The 22,184-nt window shown below is 39.1% G+C and overlaps 3 protein-coding genes across 3 annotated transcripts in view; 1 reads left to right on the top strand and 2 right to left on the bottom strand.

Moving 5' to 3' along the window:
• The window catches only part of LOC140945339 (uncharacterized), a 554,440-nt gene that overhangs the window by 107,972 nt on the left and 424,284 nt on the right, over positions 1-22,184 (top strand). The gene's annotated exons all lie outside the window — the stretch shown is intronic.
• Positions 4,197-6,634, bottom strand: LOC140946614 (uncharacterized). Its single transcript, XM_073395732.1, has 3 exons — positions 6,215-6,634; positions 4,759-4,887; positions 4,197-4,339 (listed from the first exon to the last, which is right to left on the bottom strand). Exons 1-3 carry the CDS (start codon positions 6,543-6,545, stop codon positions 4,197-4,199), a joined length of 603 nt encoding a protein of 200 aa, XP_073251833.1. The 5' UTR covers positions 6,546-6,634.
• On the bottom strand, positions 8,087-20,231 carry LOC140946615 (uncharacterized). Its single transcript, XM_073395733.1, has 8 exons — positions 19,901-20,231; positions 18,445-18,573; positions 17,935-18,060; positions 13,115-13,237; positions 10,383-10,505; positions 9,867-9,989; positions 9,327-9,449; positions 8,087-8,217 (listed from the first exon to the last, which is right to left on the bottom strand). The coding sequence occupies exons 1-8, from the start codon at positions 20,229-20,231 to the stop codon at positions 8,087-8,089; spliced, it is 1,209 nt and encodes a 402-aa protein (XP_073251834.1).

Consider the following 22,184-nt stretch of genomic DNA (forward strand, 5'->3'; position numbering starts at 1 on the left):
CTGAAGTATTGAAACGGCTTCGACTTTCAAGAGGCCACAACTTCTCCCCTACGAATTCACTTATGTTTTCCTAGTTAGGGAAAGGGATTTCCTGGAAATTAAAAAAAAAGGGAACTTGACAATTATCAGTCTGGGCTGTACACTCGCCAACATCTAAAATTAAATAAATAATAAAACATGGGCTACATGATAATTTATCTTATGTACAGTTCTTTCGTTAGTATTTTTATAGTTCCAAAAAAACTTAAAAGAAAAGTGCATAAAGCAGCAGTAGTAGCAGTAGCAGTAGCAGTAGAAGTAGTAGTAGTAGTAGCAGTAGCAGTAGCAGTAGTAGTAGTAGCAGTAGCAGTAGCAGTAGCAGTAGCAGTAGCAGTAGCAGTAGCAGTAGCAGTAGCAGCAGTAGCAGTAGCAGTAGCAGTAGCAGTAGCAGTAGCAGTAGCAGTAGAAGTAGTAGTAGTAGTAGCAGTAGCAGTAGCAGTAGCAGTAGCAGTAGCAGTAGTAGCAGTAGCAGTAGCAGTAGCAGTAGCAGTAGCACTAGCAGTAGCAGTAGCAGTAGCAGTAGTAGTAGTAGCAGTAGCAGTAGCAGTAGCAGTAGCAGTAACAGTAGCAGTAGTAGCAGTAGCAGTAGCAGTAGCAGTAGCAGTAGCAGTAGCAGTAGCAGTAGTAGCAGTAGCAGTAGCAGTAGCAGTAGAAGTAGCAGTAGCAGTAGCAGTAGTAGCAGTAGCAGTAGCAGTAGCAATAGTAGTAGTAGTAGCAGTAGCAGTAGCAGTAGCAGTAGCAGTAGTAGCAGTAGCAGTAGCAGTAGCAGTAGTAGTAGTAGCAGTAGCAGTAGCAGTAGCAGTAGCAGTAGCAGTAGTAGCAGTAGCAGTAGCAGTAACAGTAGCAGTAGCAGTAGCAGTAGCAGTAGCAGTAGCAGTAGCAGTAGCAGTAGCAGTAGCAGTAGCAGTAGCAGTAGCAGTAGTAGTAGTAGTAGTAGTAGTAGTAGTAGTAGTAGTGGTAGTGGTAGCGGTAGTAGTGGTAGCGGTAGTAGCGGTAGCGGTAGTGTTAGTGGTAGTGGTAGTGGTAGTGGTAGTGGTAGTGGTAGTGGTAGTGGTAGTGGTAGTGGTAGTGGTAAATAAGATCATTTTGGTCTTTAAACACGAATAAATTTTACAAATTAGGTCTTTAAAAAGAACTAAAAACCAACCAGCACACGTTGTCCTGTTTCCTATGTGTCCTGGATTACAAGTACAATTGTAAGAACCCACGGGATCGTTACAAAAAGCTTGGGTATCACAGTTATGGGTGATGTCTATGCACTCGTCAATGTATAAAGGATAAGGAAGCAACAATGTCTTTTATTTCGAGGGAGTGAGTGAGGGAGTGAGAAAAACAAAGAATAGTTTTGACGTATTGAAAAATGAAAAAGAAACCACTCTAAAATACCAAGCTATGGTAATGAACTATAGAAAAGTTAATCCGGAATTTCGCCGCGAAAATAAATATCATTCCAAATAGCGATGCGCAAAAAAAATGCTTGGAGTTTAACTGTTGATGATATGTTGAAATTCGATAAGCAAGTCGCTAATATCTGTAGAGAAGTATCTCAACAGGGTGCAATTTTAAAGCGCATGAGAAACATACTTCCTTTCGATATAAGAAAGAATATTTACATGTCATTTAGCAGTAGCAGTAGCAGTAGTAGTAGTAGTAGAAGCAGTAGCAGTAGCAGTAGCAGTAGCAGTAGCAGTAGCAGTAGTAGTAGTAGTAGCAGTAGCAGTAGCAGTAGTAGTAGTAGCAGTAGCAGTAGCAGTAGCAGTAGCAGTAGTAGCAGTAGCAGTAGCAGTAGCAGTAGCAGTAGTAGCAGTAGCAGTAGCAGTAGTAGTAGTAGCAGTAGCAGTAGAAGTAGTAGTAGTAGTAGCAGTAGCAGTAGCAGTAGCAGTAGTAGCAGTAGCAGTAGCAGTAGCAGTAGCAGTAGTAGTAGCAGTAGCAGTAGCAGTAGTAGCAGTAGCAGTAGCAGTAGCAGTAGCAGTAGAAGTAGTAGTAGTAGTAGCAGTAGCAGTAGCAATAGTTGTAGTAGCAGTAGCAGTAGCAGTAGCAGTAGCAGTAGCAGTAGTAGCAGTAGCAGTAGCAGTAGCAGTAGCAGTAGCAGTAGCAGTAGCAGTAGCAGTAGCAGTAGCAGTAGCAGTAGCAGTAGCAGTAGCAGTAGCAGTAGCAGTAGCAGTAGCAGTAGTAGTAGTAGTAGTAGTAGTAGTAGTAGTAGTAGTAGTAGTAGTAGTAGTAGTAGAAGTAGTAGTAGTAGTAGTGGTAGCGGTAGTAGTGGTAGCGGTAGTAGCGGTAGCGGTAGCGGTAGTGTTAGTGGTAGTGGTAGTGGTAGTGGCAGTAGTAGTAGTAGTAGTAGTAGTAGTAGTAGTAGTAGTAGTAGTAGTGGTAGCGGTAGTAGTGGTAGCGGTAGTAGCGGTAGCGGTAGCGGTAGTGTTAGTGGTAGTGGTAGTGGTAGTGGTAGTGGCAGTAGTAGTAGTAGTAGTAGTAGTAGTAGTAGTGGTAGCGGTAGTAGTGGTAGCGGTAGTAGCGGTAGCGGTAGCGGTAGTGTTAGTGGTAGTGGTAGTGGCAGTGGCAGTGGCAGTGGTAGTGGTAGTGGTAGTGGTAGTGGTAGCGGTAGTGGTAGTGGTAGTGGTAGTGGTAGTGGTAGTGGTAGTGGTAGTGGTAGTGGTAGTGGTAGTGGTAGTGGTAGTGGTAGTGGTAGTAGTAGTAGTATTAGTAGTAGTAGTAGTAGTAGTAGTAGTAGTGGTGGTAGCGGTAGTAGTGGTAGCGGTAGTAGCGGTAGCGGTAGCGGTAGTGGTAGTGGTAGTGGTAGTGGTAGTGGTAGTGGTAGTAGCAGTGGTAGTAGTAGTAGTAGCGGTAGGGGTAGCGGTAGCGGTAGTGGTAGTGGTAGTGGTAGTGGTAGTGGTAGTGGTAGTGGTAGTGGTAGTGGTAGTGGTAGTGGTAGTGGTAAATAAGATCATTTTGGTCTTTAAACACGAATAAATTTTACAAATTAGGTCTTTAAAAAGAACTAAAAACCAACCAGCACACGTTGTCCTGTTTCCTATGTGTCCTGGATTACAAGTACAATTGTAAGAACCCACGGGATCGTTACAAAAAGCTTGGGTATCACAGTTATGGGTGATGTCTATGCACTCGTCAATGTATAAAGGATAAGGAAGCAACAATGTCTTTTATTTCGAGGGAGTGAGTGAGGGAGTGAGAAAAACAAAGAATAGTTTTGACGTATTGAAAAATGAAAAAGAAACCACTCTAAAATACCAAGCTATGGTAATGAACTATAGAAAAGTTAATCCGGAATTTCGCCGCGAAAATAAATATCATTCCAAATAGCGATGCGCAAAAAAAATGCTTGGAGTTTAACTGTTGATGATATGTTGAAATTCGATAAGCAAGTCGCTAATATCTGTAGAGAAGTATCTCAACAGGGTGCAATTTTAAAGCGCATGAGAAACATACTTCCTTTCGATATAAGAAAGAATATTTACATGTCATTTATCTTTCCACATTTCGATTACTGTGCACAGACCTGGCATTTCTGTAATAAGGGTTCGGCTAAAAAACTAGAAAAAGTAAATGAAAGAGCTGTTCGGTATGTCTTTAAAGATAAACACTACAATATGTAGAACTTCTTAAGCTTTTAGGAAGAAGATTCCTGATGGAGCAAACATTACATAAAATCCTCTGTTCGGTTTGTAAACTCGTAAATGAGGAAACGAACCCGCAGAGTGTGAATGACTTATTATCGTCAAGAGAAACTACATCTGCCTTCAGAGGAAAGAACTTTCTAAAAGTGCCAAAGGTCAACACATCGCGCTTTGGACTTAATTCCTGACGTTATGAGACTTGTGAGGAGCCCAAGTTTTGGAATAACTTGCCTGATGTCCTGAGAGCGTCTTTCGACTTTAAAACGTTTAGAAAAGTATTAGCAAATGAATCATTATTTTATTACCTACGAGTCGTCCTTTTCATCGACTTTGTAAATAGTTTTTCATAGTATTTTTTGAATGATACTGAACTTAATATAAATAGCTTTTATATTGTCTTATTCATTTTTATCTTTCGTTCTCTTAATTTTATTTGCAGTGGCACATTTGTAAACTAGCTTGTGAAGTTTTCTTTTAAACTAATCCATATAGCTAAGTGTATATTCCACTTTAAATAAAGTATTATTATTGTTTTTGTTCACCTGAGCATGTTTGCCCACTCGCTCCCGTATAACCAGAGTTACAGGTACAGTTGTGTGATCCAATGGTATTATTACAATAAGCGTTGGCATCACATGAATGGCTACTGGTTGCACACTCGTCAATATCTAGGGAGAGTAGAGAGAGATTAGGCAGCTTCAGCATCGACGAGGGCGACAGCAGCAAAAACGTCACTTTTAAAGATGGACAGATGGACAAATGGATAGCCAGAGAGACTCAAAGATGGGCGGACGTCAGAATGATAGACTGACAGACTGACTGACAGTTTGGCATACTGACTGACTGATTGATAGTCTGACAGATAGACTGAGTGTCAAACTGACTGATAGACTTACAGGCATACTGTCGGACTGAATGACTGACTTAAAGTCTGACAGACTGGAAGACTAACAGACGGAAAGACAGACAGACAGAAGAACGGACGGACTGACAGGTAGAATGACACGGAAGAACAAAAAGCAGGAGCGCTATATCAAGCAGTATCTTAGCCATAATATGAAAAGAGTATTTTTATAATCCTAATTACCAGCGCATATTTTGCCATTCCCAGCATATCCAGAATTGCAGATGCAGATATGAGAACCCTCTATGTTCTGGCAAACAGCATTGACATTGCACAAGTGCGTGTTGGTTGCACAGTTGACGAGTGGAAGATCTGTAAGTTCAAACAGACAAACAAACACGAAATAAGGACATTACCCGATATATCGCGATTTATTTACGTTTTTTTTCTTTGTTGCGAATTTTGTAACGACATTATTGTCATGCGCTGTCAGGACAGGTTGTGTATTACGCTTTATTCTAAGTGGGAAGATCGAGACTATCGGGAGACTGCGCTTAAAATTGACACATTTTCTGCTTCAATGAAATTATCTTACATAGACATTCAACGATTGAGCTAAGCAGACAAAAAGAGGAGAAGATGCATCGCCTCAAATGGAAGACCATATTTTCTAATTTGTCCCAAAGCAAAGTTGAGGCTCGAAACATTTGATATTGCAATTGCAAATTCCCGTTGATAAGCGTCTTACTCCTAGCGTCTCTAGATGCAAGACTGCTAGAGTGAATTCTTTCCCCAAAGTAATTGGCGCGTGCCTTTTAGTCGACATTAATCTTCACAATTTTTACTTTTTAAAATAAAAATAGCAAACAAAAGACATAAGAATGCAAAACAGGGCGGATACGTTAACGTCTTTGTCCCGCCTCCCGAATATTGTTTCTTCCTTTATAGCACTGCTTGAGATAATGTACTTAAAGAGAACTTTCAAAAAAGGCAACTCAGAACCACTGCTTTAAGAAAGAAAGAACTTCAGAGCTGGGCTGGGTAATTCTCTATAGTCTTCCAATCGATTTGAGGTAAAATCAGCTTGGTCACGATTCATTAATTAGCCGACAATAATCTCGAATGTTTCGTCGTTGTGTTTTATATTTTTGGTGCACTGCGTGCGGGCAAGAGTTATTAGAAACTGCAATCATAAGTTGGGCATGCTGGGGTATTCCGCAGAGTTGTTATTTTGAACAAATAAATCATTTTTGCTCCTTCTCGTTGCCGTCCCTGTCTGTGTTTCTGATGGTCGTCTATTGCACGATTAACGAAGACATACTGAGAGTTTGTCAAAACTTATATCTTTAATCTATAACATAAGAGTATATAATTCTCTAAAATCTATACATTTATTGGAATTTTAAAAAAGCATTATTTAAGGAGCATCAATAAAATATGTATGTTTGTAGACTTCCGCCTTCAGAAGCTCGTATGCATGCTTGTAGACCTTCAATAAACCTACCTATTTTAACACCTTTCAAAATGGTAGTTTAGTCCGGCACTGGCTATTTTATATTAGATAGAGTTTTAAAGTGTTCGAAAAGAGGTGAAACTTAGAAAAGAAATTTTACCTCAAAGGAATTAGGATCTCCAAGGCAGATTCTCTCGATAGTCGCGTTTACGTTTACACTCCAAAAATGTCATGTTTTAAACGTACCTTTCTCCGGATTTGTGGATTCAGACCACTTTATCACAACAATAGCTAGAGCAGTAACAGCAGTCAGGAAAGTTACGACCACGGCAGCTAATTTAAGGAGCTGATGTTGCCTGCCTCCCCAGAAATTTTCTCGCGCGCCATTCTCAGCTTTATGTGGCAACTGTCCTCTCAAGCTCCTATCTTCTTGGATGTTCTCTTGCCCAACTCTCTGTGCTGCTACAGTTTCAGTTGCTGCCTCCCATACGATGTCTTCGTATTGTTCAACGTCAATTCTTGTCGCAGGTTGCAACTCGAGGTATATCCTTTCTGGTACATTAGGTGTCATATACATCGCGATGAAACACGGTACAATGTAAATTCGTGGTGTGTATATGCCTCAGTTATTAAAATGTCTCGAACCTTTATTAATGAGATCTAAATAGATCTATATACTTTTCTTTCGTAAAGCGCATTAAGTCATTTTCTATAAATAACAAAAGTCAATTAAGCGTGAAAATCAAGCGTGGGAATCAATTCGACCCCTTTAAGCACCAAGAGTGATTAACATCGGACTATCTTGTGCTAATTATGCGTACGCATAATCAGCGCATAATCAGCACAAGATAGTCCGCTATTCACGAGAACAGTTTAGCAAATCACTTTTTCGGATTTCCCAATCGAACGACAAAAAGAGAAATAAAACAAATTCGGATTTGGATTTCTTAATTGAAATCCACCCTGAGGACGGATTTTGAAAATCTTAATCCGGATTTCCCAATCGAACGCACCCTAAATGTTCAACACAATTACCCAGTCAGCTTCTCCTTGGCTCGACGTATCTACCTGGAGGAAAGCATATCGACAAATAATTAAAACAGTGATTTTCGTCAAAGGATTTCAGCGATGATAAGCGATGTTGAAAACGCTAGTTTCTCTCACCATTTTTTTTGTTAAGACTTTTTCCTCGATTCGTCAGTTCTCCCTTTTTTGTGTCAGATGGCTGCATCGTCTTTTTACGTAGAACGCAACAAATTCGGCGAATATTGTTGGACATGAAAACCCGAAAGTAGTTTTGCTCAATGATGAACTGAAAGTGGTTCGACCGAAGGTAATACATTTTTAATTGTTACGCGCGATCTTCATACCAAATCTTATTGGTGGTTTATTGTTAATCATCTTTTCTATTGGTTAACCAGTTTTTGTTTCGACAAATAGGAGATGTGGCGTGGAAAAACTTATGCGTGGAGTAATACTCATGAGAGTACAAATATTCTTGAATGTGGAATAATTAATTTTAGAAATTCAAAAATCATAATATATAGATTTAGCCGAGGCTAAAAGCGAAGCTCTCGATACTATTTAAAGTTTGTTCAAACAAAATATAAAATCGTGTAATGCTAAGCGGCGAAGGCACCACACCATCACCACACTGTTAACGCGGAGGTTCCGCGGGGTCCTACGTTTTCCCGATTGACGAAGTTCTTTATTTTTTGTTATTGCTGAGGCTTCTCTTGCAACATAAATTACTTCCATGCATTTCTCTGCCAAAATATTTCTTCACGTATTAACAGTTATATTTTACAATTACAAAGCATTGATGTCTACTTTCAGACATGAATCTTTTTCATTTTATAATTTATGATATGATTTCGAGTGAAGTAAACCCAAATGTTCAGAGGCGAAGGAACTAGGTGTTTTGGGAAAGAGTCTTAGATTGTTCGCTTTTCCCTTTTCCAAATTAAGACAATTGAAAAGATGTGTCGTACACCATGTAACTAAACTGGAATAAATTAAAGTCATAAGGCCAATCCATAATTCCAATGTAAACAAGTTTTTGGTAAACTATCTTCAGTGAAATAGCTATTTATTCATTGAAAACCAAGATAATAAAATTTACGCACCAATGCAAATCGTTCCATTTCCTGTGTATCCAGCATAACAGGTGCAGTTGTGGGATCCCACGGTATTGTTACAGTAAGCGTTGACATCACAGTTGTCGGTGTTGTTTGCACACTCGTCAATGTCTAAAAAGAAAATTTCAAGAAATCCCTCAAATAAAGAATTTAGAATTGCTTACAAAACCAGTACTATAGCCTCGAGGGTGTAACTAACTCACATCAGATTATAAGTAATGGTGACAGGACTGAGTGGAGTCCAATTCGGTCTGTAATCATACGAGTGATTAACAAATTTGTTTAATCACGAGTATGATTACAGACTGAATTGGACAACACAAAGTTCTGTTACCAATTAATCATAACTTTAACAAAATTTGTGATATACAAGGTCCTTTTTTAAAATCAAAACAGGAGAAATTCCATTTTTTTTTGCTAGTAGTGAAAAAAAGCCATTTAAGCGAGCGCGTGATGGCGCGCACTGTCCAATTACTTAGGCATGATGCGTACTGTCCTATTAAATTGTCCAGTTAGTATAGGTAATAGCATGATTAGTAGTGATATTTGGCATAAATACCACGAGTGATATTTCAAAATTGTTATGCGTAATTCCACGAGCCGTTAGGCGAGTGAAATTTGAGACAATTTTGAAATATCACGAGTGGTATTTATGCCAAATATCACGAACAAATCATGCTATTATTTGTTTATACTACTACCCACAAAAGGTTTGTAATTTTCACATGTAGGTATTTCAAATTAAGCTGAAATACCACTGCTCTAAGCCAATCAAATTGAAGAAATTTCTCATGTAGTAGTATAAGTATGTGTAATCAAATGGTGACGAGTGAAATTAGGGAATAATTTCACGTGCGTTTTGTCCAAATCCTAATAATTTCCCGAGCCTTTAGTACTTTTTTCTTTTCTTTCTTCCTTTCTTTCTTTCCTTTTTTATTTCTTTTCTTCTTTTTGTCTGGGTTAGGACCTCTCTAATTACTGAGTAACAGTTCTTATAAAAAGTTTTAATAATCGGCCTTCAAAAATGTGTGCATTGTAGATTTCAACCCACTATTTCGTTAGGGTTACTGACGTAAAATTTGACACATTTTTGCATCCTCAATGTCATCATTCATATGAATGTGAGACGGTAGTCTAGTATTGTTCTTTAAGTCTTCATACACAAATTGATATACATCATACCGAGTCTAAATCCAGGGAAAAATAAACAAAATATTCACCTGTGCATGTTGCTCCATTTCCGGTGTATCCAGGGTTACAAGTACAGTTGTAAGAACCCACAGTATTGTTACAATTAGCGTTGACATCACAGTTATCGCCGTTGTCTGAACACTCGTTAATGTCTATACAGAGATAAAAGCGTTAGTCGGACCTTTCGGGAGAGGGAAAACATTATCTTACTTATTATAGAGTTAATTGGAAGACAACTTATAAAACAGACGTTTGGGCGGGTGCGTCTTGATATTTTTTTTTTGGTGCAGTAAAGAAGACTTTTAATGACTTATATCACTAATGTTACCATATCTCATCATTAATTAATAGTTAGCATTGAATAGTAAACATTGAACAGTACCAAAGCTTAAAAAAAAACAACAACAACAACAAAAAACAAGAGTTGGGTACTTTATTTAAAAGCTAAAATAATTATCCTGTTAAATAGAAAACAGAAACAAAGAATTATTGTAAAATCATTTAGAAAGGGCAATGGCACCTAGCTTGTGCGAATGTCAAACTATGAAACTAAACAGTTGAATATTCACCAGTGCAGGTTGTTCCATTTCCTGTGTAGCCAGAATAACAAGTACAGTTGTGAGACCCAATGGTGTTATTACAAAAAGCGTTGGCATCACATGAATCTATGCCTGTGTCACATTCGTCAAGGTCTACAAGAAACAAGTAAGTTTCTTCTTTGCATTAATCAGCACTCAAAACTTTAAATTATTATAAGAGAACTGCTCTACAAGAAATAATATGTTTCTGCCAACTCCCTTAAATACAGTCAAACCTCCCTATAACGGAAACCAAGGGAACAGAACAATGGTCAGTTAAAAATTGTTTCGTTTAGAGGTGGGATAAAAGTGGGCTCTCCGTAAAAGACAGGCGTTCGTGAAGGGACGGCGGCTGGGGGGTGGGGTGGGGTTTGACTTTATAATAACAAAAAGACAAATAAAACGACTGTAAAAAAAATGTTAAGTTAAATTGTTAAGTTTCTCCTAAAAGGTGTAACTTTTTAAAAAATGAAAAAGGCAATAAAATTTACACTTAATTATACTTACCAGTACATGACGTTCCGTTACCAGTGTATCCAGAACGGCAGTTGCAATTAAACGATCCATCGGTATCAGTGCAAACTGCATCGGGATCGCAGTCATCGGCGTCTGTTGTACACTCGTTGATGTCTAAAGAGGATGACACAATTATTTTACTAGTGATGAAAGCATTTCAAGTATTTATCAGCAATTCTATGATTGAATAATAGCCCTGTTATGTATCGGATCTGAGTTTTAGAGGTTGAAATCCGGCGGTTGTTATGTTAGCGAATAATAAATTTTTAAAACTTACATACGCGCTCAAACTAAGGTAGTTCACACACTTTTGAAAATGAAGGTATCAAATGTAATGTCAGATTCGAAGCCTCGAAGCACGCTAAGGCAGCCTAGTCACTAGGCGTTCTCTCTTGCTCCGTTGTCCGCGCGAAGTCTGGGAAAGAGCGGGCGAGTTCTCGGCTTCAGGGCGGAAAAACGTACTGAGCATGCGTGAATGTTTTTCCCCAGATCCCCTGGCCGGGTTTGAAAAAATGGCGGGATTTCAAATATATTATTGCCTAAAAATAAAATGTTTCCACTCATAACCTGGAAAGACCAGACAATTTGTCTTCAAAAGTTGCAAGCTGTGGTTATAACCTTGTCGTTACTTAATTTTCTCGAAGAATACCTCATAGTAAAACGGACTTTAACGACTTTAATTTCCTTGCGTTGTACTGGAAATGTGCATGCGTAGGTCCGATGTTTTTCAAGATGCATTCACAAAATGTGTTCATATAAGGAAGTTCCTGGATATATAAGGTCCGGAGCTCCACAGTGGACACAAAAACAACATATCTTCGGACAGTGATTTGCCCAAAAAAATTAACGCTTGCCCACAATGTGTTTGAAGTCACTGAACTTTGTCGCACTCGAGCTGATATTTTAAAACCCTCGCTCGATCGGACACTTGTAGTTTCGCAGATCACTAAAATATAAAGGTCTATAAACAAAATCCTCAATGTAGAAGTTATTGCGTTGATATGTGGTTAGAAAAAAGGTCAATCTTTATCTAGTAAAATCTTCCCAAAAATCGGTTTCAAAGCAACTATAGTTTTTTAAACTTACTCGTTTCGCGCAGATATATAAATTTTGCTTTGTGTTGTCAAGTTGATGCATAACATCTGTCAAAAACCTACGCGTAAGTAGGATTTCCTTCAAACTAAGTTAAAGTTACATTATTTCAAAAACTTCTTGCTGACAATGACGAAACGAATTTTCTGTACGAAAACAACCTACCTAAAGATCTTAAAAGCAAAAGATCAGTTGCAACTTGGCAGCCAAGCCATGATTCACCATTTAGCTATTTTCAATAAGCTTAACTGGTCCATGCGAGGGTCTTCGTTTAAGCAAATTAAACTCAGCCGATCATTAGAAAATACAGAAAATTGCACATAAGGGTTTGTTTTGCTCACCTCAGTCAAATCCAGCTGCAGCAATTGTTTACGGGAAAAGAGTCAATTGTTTTGAAGTTACTGCCAGCAGTTGTTGTTCTCTACTTCACAGCGAGTGAAAAGGACAATTTGCGTTCAGAAAGTTATTCTTCAGAAAGAACAGAAACTTTCACAGTGCACTGGAAAACAAAACTGTGTAATGAAAAATGAAAAAAACTCTGACTATTATAACTTGAGCAACAGAAAAATGATCTTGAGTAGGCTTGCTGGCCTTCTATTTCCGAGAAAGTTTAATAAGCGCACAAGTTTGTTCTCTCTGATGCGTTATAACAGCAACATGGTTCTTTGACTGAAGACAACTATAAAGCTGGTTCTGCGAAGGTAATAAATCTGGGCATGTAAAAAAAGTAACCGTAACTACTAATAACAGAATAAAGCGGATTTTAATTCAACCCGGCGAAATCAACTCATAAATTAATCGGATGCACAATCAGAAAAAATACTCGCCTCTTTGGAAATGTTCAAAACCTTTTATTCCACCTCAGACTGACGGAATGATCCGCTTTTCCTTTAACATTGATTGTTCTGAATCCAAAGTAATTTTCAAGCGACGAAAAAAGAGCAAAGATGTCAAATAAAAAATTAATGCTTTACAGGGAGCAAACGTTCGCACCTCGTGCATTTCACTCAGAACTCCAGCAGCAAACAAACACAGTCAACACACAGAAAAGCCCGCCTTGAGCCTGCGATAAGGGATGCGCAGAAGCTTGCGCAGAACGTTTTTCCGCCCTGAAGTTCTCGGCGTGTATCTCTCGGTGACGTCACAGCTCACGGTAGAGTCCAGGATTGACCGAGCCGAGAACGCCTAGGGAATAGGCTGACGCTAAGGTAGTTACGTCAATTGGTGAAGCTACCTGGCGTAACGCATGTGCGATAATTCAGTATAACGACCATTTTTGATCCACCTTCTTGGATTTTCGGTCTCCTTTTCAATTTTCCAAAGTAATTTCGCAAGCAGTAGTATGATGTTCGAGCCTTATAATTAACTTCAGTACTCTCGAAATCTCTGAATCTGATACTACTGAGTTCAGTATTAAGCGTCCATTGTAAAAGTAAAGGCCACTAGGCCACTTAATGTCCATACAACCACAAAGACCGCTCCTAGATCTTTTATTTTAGAATGTGACGGTACGTATGATTGAGCATTTCGTTTAAGATGCTGACTAGGATCGAGGTAAATGCTCATTCCAAATAACAGCTTAGCTAGTAATACTTTCTATAGTGAAACCCACGTTTAGTGCATATACTCACTACTGCAAAGTAAACCAGTTCCATTGTACCCAGAAAAACAGGTACAGTTATGATATCCAATTGTATTGTTACAATAGGCATTTGCATCACAAGAATGGGTGTTAGTTGCGCACTCGTCTAAGTCTGAAAGAAAACAAAGTAATAATTTGTGTCTGCATTGAACAAGTAAAATATACTCAAGGTTGTCAAGATAACATGGGACAATAGTAAGATAAATTTTAAACGGAAGCGTTGGCAGTGGAGATTCTCAGTCAATAAAGGTTAACTTGACCATAGTTATGCAATCCAATGCATTGGGAATTTGAAATATGTTGCAGTTTTATAGCAAAAGAAGGAGGTGTTAATTAACTTGCACACGTTTAAACCACATAACCTCACATAAATACAATATCCGTGCTTGACTACTTAAAAGAACAAATTCCTCTTGCATCCAAGTAAGTGCACTTTGAATACTGACTAGTTAACATATTTACTCCACTTGACCTAAGTTAAATTAATTAGAGCGGTTTTCATTTGAGTGTCGAAAAGTAATTGGTTTTGCACTTTCTACACGATGCGATTGGCTTAAAAGATTCGCGCCACCTTTTCATCCAATCAGAAGTAAAACCAAAGCCAATTGTGACGCGCTCGCACGATTTTCCCGCGCTTTGCGTCAGCCACATGTAATTACTTCGAGTTTTGATTGGTTCAATGTATTGTCTGTGTCCTATGTGATTGGCCAGAGTAATTACTTTGGTTTTGGTTTTACGACACTCAAATGAAAACCGCTCTAAAGTCTAAATGCATCAAATAATTTCAAGCAGACAGAAACTAGTATGACTTATGTACATCGTCAGGAACTGAGCTCACAGCAGAATTAAAACTTTTTGTTATAACGAGCCTCTTTAAACTGTACAAGTATACCGCTAAATTCACGCGTCAGATCTCTTCAGCGAGCGGAAATATTATCAAACTTTGTTCCCAGTCCCCAGGGCAATTCCTAGGAAAAGCCCTTGGGACCAAGTTGGTGGAAAAGTCGGAGTAACCCTCCCCTAGATCACCATGGTAACATCGGGTTTGAGGCAGTCTCCCAGACTTTTACAAAGATAGTCCTTCCAAGATCACTCTCTTATAACTGTAAAAGAGCAGAAATTGATAATCGCCAACACACGCTGTCTCATCCATGCATTAATAACAGGTCTTCTAATAAAATATTTGATCAAACGATTCCACGCTCAGGGCTTTGACCTTAATAGACTTCTTTCATAATAGCAGCCCACCATTTACTTATTCTTTCATATCTATATAAATGAGCCTTTCTGGTTTCGTTTGAAAGTAAAAATTCTTTTGCATTTTGCACATGCAAACTAGGTGAGCAAGGCTAATTAACATAGATATAAATAAAGGATATTACATGGCCTCGCGGAGATACACTTTCGTCCTGCTGATACGATCAAACTAGCAGGTTTTGTAGATCTCAAGATCATTTTGGTCTTTAAACACGAATAAATTTTACAAATTACTAAAGTATTGAAACGGCTTCGACTTTCAAGAGGCCACAACTTCTCCCCTACGAATTCACTTATGTTTTCCTAGTTAGGGAAAGGGATTTCCTGGAAATTAAAAAAAAAAAGGAACTTAACAATTATCAGTCTGGGCTGTACACTCGTCAACATCTAAAATTAATAAAGTAATAAAACATGGGCTACATGACAATTTATCTTATGTACAGTTCTTTCGTTAGTATTTTTATAGTTCCAAAAAAACTTAAAAGAAAAGTGCATAAAGCAGCAGTAGCAGTAGCAGTAGCAGTAGCAGTAGCAGTAGCACTAGCAGTAGCAGTAGCAGTAGCAGTAGCAGTAGCAGTAGCAGTAGCACTAGCACTAGCACTAGCACTAGCACTAGCAGTAGCACTAGCACTAGCAGTAGCAGTAGCAGTAGCAGTAGCAGTAGCAGTAGCAGTAGCAGTAGCACTAGCACTAGGACTAGCACTAGCACTAGCAGTAGCAGTAGCAGTAGCAGTAGCAGTAGCACTAGCAGTAGCAGTAGCAGTAGCAGTAGCAGTAGCACTAGCACTAGCACTAGCACTAGCAGTAGCAGTAGCACTAGCACTAGCACTAGCACTAGCACTAGCACTAGCAGTAGCAGTAGCAGTAGCAGCAGCAGCAGCAGCAGTAGCAGTAGCAGTAGCAGTAGCAGTAGCAGTAGCAGTAGCAGTAGCAGCAGTGGCAGTGGCAGTGGCAGTGGCAGTGGCAGTAGCAGTAGCAGTAGCAGTAGCAGTAGCAGTAGCAGTAGCAGTAGCAGTAGCAGTAGTAGTAGTAGTAGTAGTAGTAGTAGTAGTAGTAGTAGTAGTAGTAGTAGTAGTAGTAGTAGTAGTAGTAGTAGCAGTAGCAGTAGCGGTAGTGGTAGTGGTAGTGGTAGCGGTAGTAGCGGTAGCGGTAGTGGTAGTGGTAGTGGTAGTGGTAGTAGTAGTAGTAGCAGTAGCAGTAGCGGTAGCGGTAGCGGTAGCGGTAGCGGTAGCGGTAGCGGTAGCGGTAGCGGTAGCGGTAGCGGTAGCGGTAGCGGTAGCGGTAGCGGTAGCGGTAGCGGTAGCGGTAGCGGTAGCGGTAGCGGTAGCGGTAGCGGTAGCGGTAGCGGTAGCGGTAGCGGTAGTGGTAGTGGTAGTGGTAGTGGTAGTGGTAGTGGTAGTGGTAGTGGTAGTAGTAGTAGTAGTAGTAGTAGTAGTAGTAGTAAAATATTGGAATTAGTTCGCTGCCCTCACTCGTGAAATATTTTTTTAACACTCGAAGAGAAATTTCGTATCTCCGCGAGGCCATGTAATATCCTTTATTTATATCTATGCTAATTAGCCTTGCTCACCTAGTTTGCATGTGCAAAATACAAAAGAATTTTTACTTTCAAACGAAACCAGAAAGGCTCATTTATATAGATATGAAAGAATAAATAAATGGCGGGCTGCTATTATGAAAGAAGTCTATTAAGGTCAAAGCCCTGAGCGTGGAATCGTTTGATCAAATTATTTTATTAGAAGACCCTTTATTAATGCATGGATGAGATTGTTCAAAATAGCGAACCCAGCAAGAGGGTTAAAAAAACTTGGACAAATCTGTTTTAGGATAATGAGATGCATAGCAACTGTAGTGCAAGATTGGGAATGTTGGAACATGAGGGGAAAAAGAGAGTATTGAATGAGGTGGGTGTATGATTCTTTTACGGGAAAAAAGTAAGCTTTAAGAAAGGCGTCAGTTTTGTAACTGTGCAAAGCTGCCTCGCGCCAATCTCGAAAACTAAGTAGAACGTCACATATCGGATAGTTTATGAGACAGACTTTGGTCCAGTGTTAAAAGGTATTCGGACAGTATGCGGAAGTGAGTAATTAGAGGGTTTGGAACCCACTGAAACGGAAGTAAACGTTCAGGTGAGTGAGGACTGCGATTTAATTAGTTCACCAAACCCTTTCATACTTTCGTCCTGCTGATACGATCAAACTAGCAGGTTTTGTAGATCTCTAGATCTTTTTGGTCTTTAAAGACGAATAAATTTGACAAATTATTGAAGTATTGAAACGGCTTCGACTTTCAAGAGGCCACAACTTCTTCCCTACGAATTCACTTATGTTTCCCTGGTTAGGGAAAGGGATCTCCTAGAAATTAAAAAAAAAGAACTAAAAACCAACCAGCACACGTTGTCCTGTTTCCTATGTGTCCTGGATTACAAGTACAATTGTAAGAACCCACGGGATCGTTACAAAAAGCTTGGGTATCACAGTTATGGGTGATGTCTATGCACTCGTCAATGTATAAAGGATAAGGAAGCAACAATGTCTTTTATTTCGAGGGAGTGAGTGAGGGAGTGAGAAAAACAAAGAATAGTTTTGACGTATTGAAAAATGAAAAAGAAACCACTCTAAATACCAAGCTATGGTAATGAACTATAGGAAAGTTAATCCGGAATTTCGCCGCGAAAATAAATATCATTCCAAATAGCGATGCGCAAAAAAATGCTTTGAGTTTAACTGTTGATGATATGTTGAAATTCGATAAGCAAGTCGCTAATATCTGTAGAGAAGTATCTCAACAGGGTGCAATTTTAAAGCGCATGAGAAACATACTTCCTTTCGATATAAGAAAGAATATTTACATATCATTTATCTTTCCACATTTCGATTACTGTGCACAGACCTGGCATTTCTGTAATAAGAGTTCGGCTGAAAAACTAGAAAAAGTAAATGAAAGAGCTGTTCGGTATGTCTTTAAAGATAAACACTACAATATGTAGAACTTCTTAAGCTTTTAGGAAGAAGATTCCTGATGGAGCAAACATTACATAAAATCCTCTGTTCGGTTTGTAAACTCGTAAATGAGGAAACGAACCCGCAGAGTGTGAATGACTTATTATCGTCAAGAGAAACTACATCTGCCTTCAGAGGAAAGAACTTTCTAAAAGTGCCAAAGGTCAACACATCGCGCTTTGGACTTAATTCCTGACGTTATGAGACTTGTGAGGAGCCCAAGTTTTGGAATAACTTGCCTGATGTCCTGAGAGCGTCTTTCGACTTTAAAACGTTTAGAAAAGTATTAGCAAATGAATCATTATTTTATTACCTACGAATCGTCCTTTTCATCGACTTTGTAAATAGTTTTTCATAGTATTTTATGAATGATACTGAACTTAATATAAATAGCTTTTATATTGTCTTATTCATTTTTATCTTTTGTTCTCTTAATTTTATTTGCAGTGGCACATTTGTAAACTAGCTTGTGAAGTTTTCTTTTAAACTAATCCATATAGCTAAGTGTATATTCCACTTTAAATAAAGTATTATTATTGTTTTTGTTCACCTGAGCATGTTTGCCCACTCGCTCCGGTATAACCAGAGTTACAGGTACAGTTGTGTGATCCAATGGTATTATTACAATAAGCGTTGGCATCACATGAATGGCTACTGGTTGCACACTCGTCAATATCTAGGGAGAGTAGAGAGAGATTAGGCAGCTTCAGCATCGACGAGGGCGACAGCAGCGAAAACGTCACTTTTGAAGATGGACAGATGGACAAATGGATAGCCAGAGAGACTCAAAGATGGGCGGACGTCAGAATGATAGACTGACAGACTGACTGACAGTTTGGCATACTGACTGATTGATTGATAGTCTGACAGATAGACTGAGTGTCAAACTGACTGATAGACTTACTGGCATACTGTCGGACTGAATGACTGACTTAAAGTCTGACAGACTGGAAGACTAACAGACGGAAAGACAGACAGACAGAAGAACGGACGGACTGACAGGTAGAATGACACGGAAGAACAAAAAGCAGGAGCGCTATATCAAGCAGTATCTAATTACCAGCGCATATTTTGCCATTCCCAGCATATCCAGAATTGCAGATGCAGATATGAGAACCCTCTATGTTCTGGCAAACAGCATTGACATTGCACAAGTGCGTGTTGGTTGCACAGTTGACGAGTGGAAGATCTGTAAGTTCAAACAGACAAACAAACACGAAATAAGGACATTACCCGATATATCGCGATTTATTTACGTTTTTTTTCTTTGTTGCGAATTTTGTAACGACATTATTGTCATGCGCTGTCAGGACAGGTTGTGTATTACGCTTTATTCTAAGTGGGAAGATCGAGACTATCGGGAGACTGCGCTTAAAATTGACACATTTTCTGCTTCAATGAAATTATCTTACATAGACATTCAACGATTGAGCTAAGCAGACAAAAAGAGGAGAAGATGCATCGCCTCAAATGGAAGACCATATTTTCTAATTTGTCCCAAAGCAAAGTTGAGGCTCGAAACATTTGATATTGCAATTGCAAATTCCCGTTGATAAGCGTCTTACTCCTAGCGTCTCTAGATGCAAGACTGCTAGAGTGAATTCTTTCCCCAAAGTAATTGGCGCGTGCCTTTTAGTCGACATTAATCTTCACAATTTTTACTTTTTAAAATAAAAATAGCAAACAAAAGACATAAGAATGCAAAACAGGGCGGATACGTTAACGTCTTTGTCCCGCCTCCCGAATATTGTTTCTTCCTTTATAGCACTGCTTGAGATAATGTACTTAAAGAGAACTTTCAAAAAAGGCAACTCAGAACCACTGCTTTAAGAAAGAAAGAACTTCAGAGCTGGGCTGGGTAATTCTCTATAGTCTTCCAATCGATTTGAGGTAAAATCAGCTTGGTCACGATTCATTAATTAGCCGACAATAATCTCGAATGTTTCGTCGTTGTGTTTTATATTTTTGGTGCACTGCGTGCGGGCAAAAGTTATTAGAAACTGCAATCATAAGTTGGGCATGCTGGGGTATTCCGCAGAGTTGTTATTTTGAACAAATAAATCATTTTTGCTCCTTCTCGTTGCCGTCCCTGTCTGTGTTTCTGATGGTCGTCTATTGCACGATTAACGAAGACATACTGAGAGTTTGTCAAAACTTATATCTTTAATCTATAACATAAGAGTATATAATTCTCTAAAATCTATACATTTATTGGAATTTTAAAAAAGCATTATTTAAGGAGCATCAATAAAATATGTATGTTTGTAGACTTCCGCCTTCAGAAGCTCGTATGCATGCTTGTAGACCTTCAATAAACCTACCTATTTTAACACCTTTCAAAATGGTAGTTTAGTCCGGCACTGGCTATTTTATATTAGATAGAGTTTTAAAGTGTTCGAAAAGAGGTGAAACTTAGAAAAGAAATTTTACCTCAAAGGAATTAGGATCTCCAAGGCAGATTCTCTCGATAGTCGCGTTTACGTTTACACTCCAAAAATGTCATGTTTTAAACGTACCTTTCTCCGGATTTGTGGATTCAGACCACTTTATCACAACAATAGCTAGAGCAGTAACAGCAGTCAGGAAAGTTACGACCACGGCAGCTAATTTAAGGAGCTGATGTTGCCTGCCTCCCCAGAAATTTTCTCGCGCGCCATTCTCAGCTTTATGTGGCAACTGTCCTCTCAAGCTCCTATCTTCTTGGATGTTCTCTTGCCCAACTCTCTGTGCTGCTACAGTTTCAGTTGCTGCCTCCCATACGATGTCTTCGTATTGTTCAACGTCAATTCTTGTCGCAGGTTGCAACTCGAGGTATATCCTTTCTGGTACATTAGGTGTCATATACATCGCGATGAAACACGGTACAATGTAAATTCGTGGTGTGTATATGCCTCAGTTATTAAAATGTCTCGAACCTTTATTAATGAGATCTAAATAGATCTATATACTTTTCTTTCGTAAAGCGCATTAAGTCATTTTCTATAAATAACAAAAGTCAATTAAGCGTGAAAATCAAGCGTGGGAATCAATTCGACCCCTTTAAGCACCAAGAGTGATTAACATCGGACTATCTTGTGCTAATTATGCGTACGCATAATCAGCGCATAATCAGCACAAGATAGTCCGCTATTCACGAGAACAGTTTAGCAAATCACTTTTTCGGATTTCCCAATCGAACGACAAAAAGAGAAATAAAACAAATTCGGATTTGGATTTCTTAACTGAAATCCACCCTGAGGACGGATTTTGAAAATCTTAATCCGGATTTCCCAATCGAACGCACCCTAAATGTTCAACACAATTACCCAGTCAGCTTCTCCTTGGCTCGACGTATCTACCTGGAGGAAAGCATATCGACAAATAATTAAAACAGTGATTTTCGTCAAAGGATTTCAGCGATGATAAGCGATGTTGAAAACGCTAGTTTCTCTCACCATTTTTTTTGTTAAGACTTTTTCCTCGATTCGTCAGTTCTCCCTTTTTTGTGTCAGATGGCTGCATCGTCTTTTTACGTAGAACGCAACAAATTCGGCGAATATTGTTGGACATGAAAACCCGAAAGTAGTTTTGCTCAATGATGAACTGAAAGTGGTTCGACCGAAGGTAATACATTTTTAATTGTTACGCGCGATCTTCATACCAAATCTTATTGGTGGTTTATTGTTAATCATCTTTTCTATTGGTTAACCAGTTTTTGTTTCGACAAATAGGAGATGTGGCGTGGAAAAACTTATGCGTGGAGTAATACTCATGAGAGTACAAATATTCTTGAATGTGGAATAATTAATTTTAGAAATTCAAAAATCATAATATATAGATTTAGCCGAGGCTAAAAGCGAAGCTCTCGATACTATTTAAAGTTTGTTCAAACAAAATATAAAATCGTGTAATGCTAAGCGGCGAAGGCAACGCCGGGGAACGGTGAAAAACAACAATGGAACCATTTATACGAGTGCGGCTTACATAAGACGCGAACTGCTGGTATAAATGATTCACGGCTTAGTCCGCGGCCAGACCAGTCCAATGATGATGTAGTTTGTTTTGGTGCGAGCGACCGAGCCAAAAAGCGAAACGACTGGCTTTGGTCAGGAAAATCGCCATATTTTACACTGTCATTTTCTTTTCAAATTAACATTTCGGTCAAGTTTAGTGCTAGGCTGTTGAGAAAGTTGTGCGGAAACCTCGTCGAAAAGTTCGTCAGCGATCAGTCAGACGAGTGGATTAAAAGAGATGTTCCGGCGATGGATGAGGTGGAGAAAATAGACGAAATTTCCGGCTCTCTCGTGAAGCAGGTCATTTTCCCGCCAATGCAGCGCGCGTCTCTCGGCCATGAAGGTCTCGTGTATAATTGAAAATAGAGCATGTGCGAGCATGTGCAGCAATCGTCCTAAGCCGCGGCTTGCTTAAGCCCAGCCCAAAACTCCTCGGCCAGGATAAGCCGCGGCTTGAGCTAGCCGTGGGTTGAATAAGCCGTGAACATAGATTTTATACCATTTATACGGGGTGTTCGCGTCTTATATAAGCCGCGGCTTATTATCTCTCGTATAAACGGCCCTAATAGGTCTAGTTAGCAAAAAAGCAACTTTGCAGGAGCAGCACACTTTTTTGTACATTTCTTTGCCGTTGGCTTGCACGACTACAACGTGAAACTTTCAGAAACTTCTTACTTACACGTTTTTTGAGGAAGTGTCGTACGTGTTCTCGTTCACTTTTTTTTCACTGCCGCTCATTTTCACCTTGTATTGGTAGCCGCTAGCATTTCTCATTTTGTCACTGCCGCTACAAAATTTTCATGTTGTT

The sequence above is a fragment of the Porites lutea genome, chromosome 8 (genome assembly GCF_958299795.1).
Source record: "Porites lutea chromosome 8, jaPorLute2.1, whole genome shotgun sequence".
Classification (NCBI taxonomy): Eukaryota; Metazoa; Cnidaria; class Anthozoa; order Scleractinia; family Poritidae; genus Porites; species Porites lutea.

What these genes read in the sequence shown, in the direction of transcription:
- LOC140946614 (XM_073395732.1), bottom strand. Translation starts at nt 6,545, where the DNA reads ATGTATATGACACCTAATGTACCAGAAAGGATATACCTCGAGTTGCAA. An exon ending in ATCCACAAATCCGGAGAAAG is followed by an intron (nt 4,888 to 6,214) that starts GTACGTTTAAAA and finishes TTGAACTTACAG; the next exon opens with ATCTTCCACTCGTCAACTGT. An exon ending in GAATGGCAAAATATGCGCTG is followed by an intron (nt 4,340 to 4,758) that starts GTAATTAGGATT and finishes TACTCTCCCTAG; the next exon opens with ATATTGACGAGTGTGCAACC.
- LOC140946615 (XM_073395733.1), bottom strand. Translation starts at nt 20,231, where the DNA reads ATGTATATGACACCTAATGTACCAGAAAGGATATACCTCGAGTTGCAA. An exon ending in AACTGGTTTACTTTGCAGTA is followed by an intron (nt 10,506 to 13,114) that starts GTGAGTATATGC and finishes CATCCTCTTTAG; the next exon opens with ACATCAACGAGTGTACAACA. An exon ending in AAATGGAGCAACATGCACAG is followed by an intron (nt 8,218 to 9,326) that starts GTGAATATTTTG and finishes TTTTCTTTTTAG; the next exon opens with ACATTGACGAGTGTGCAAAC.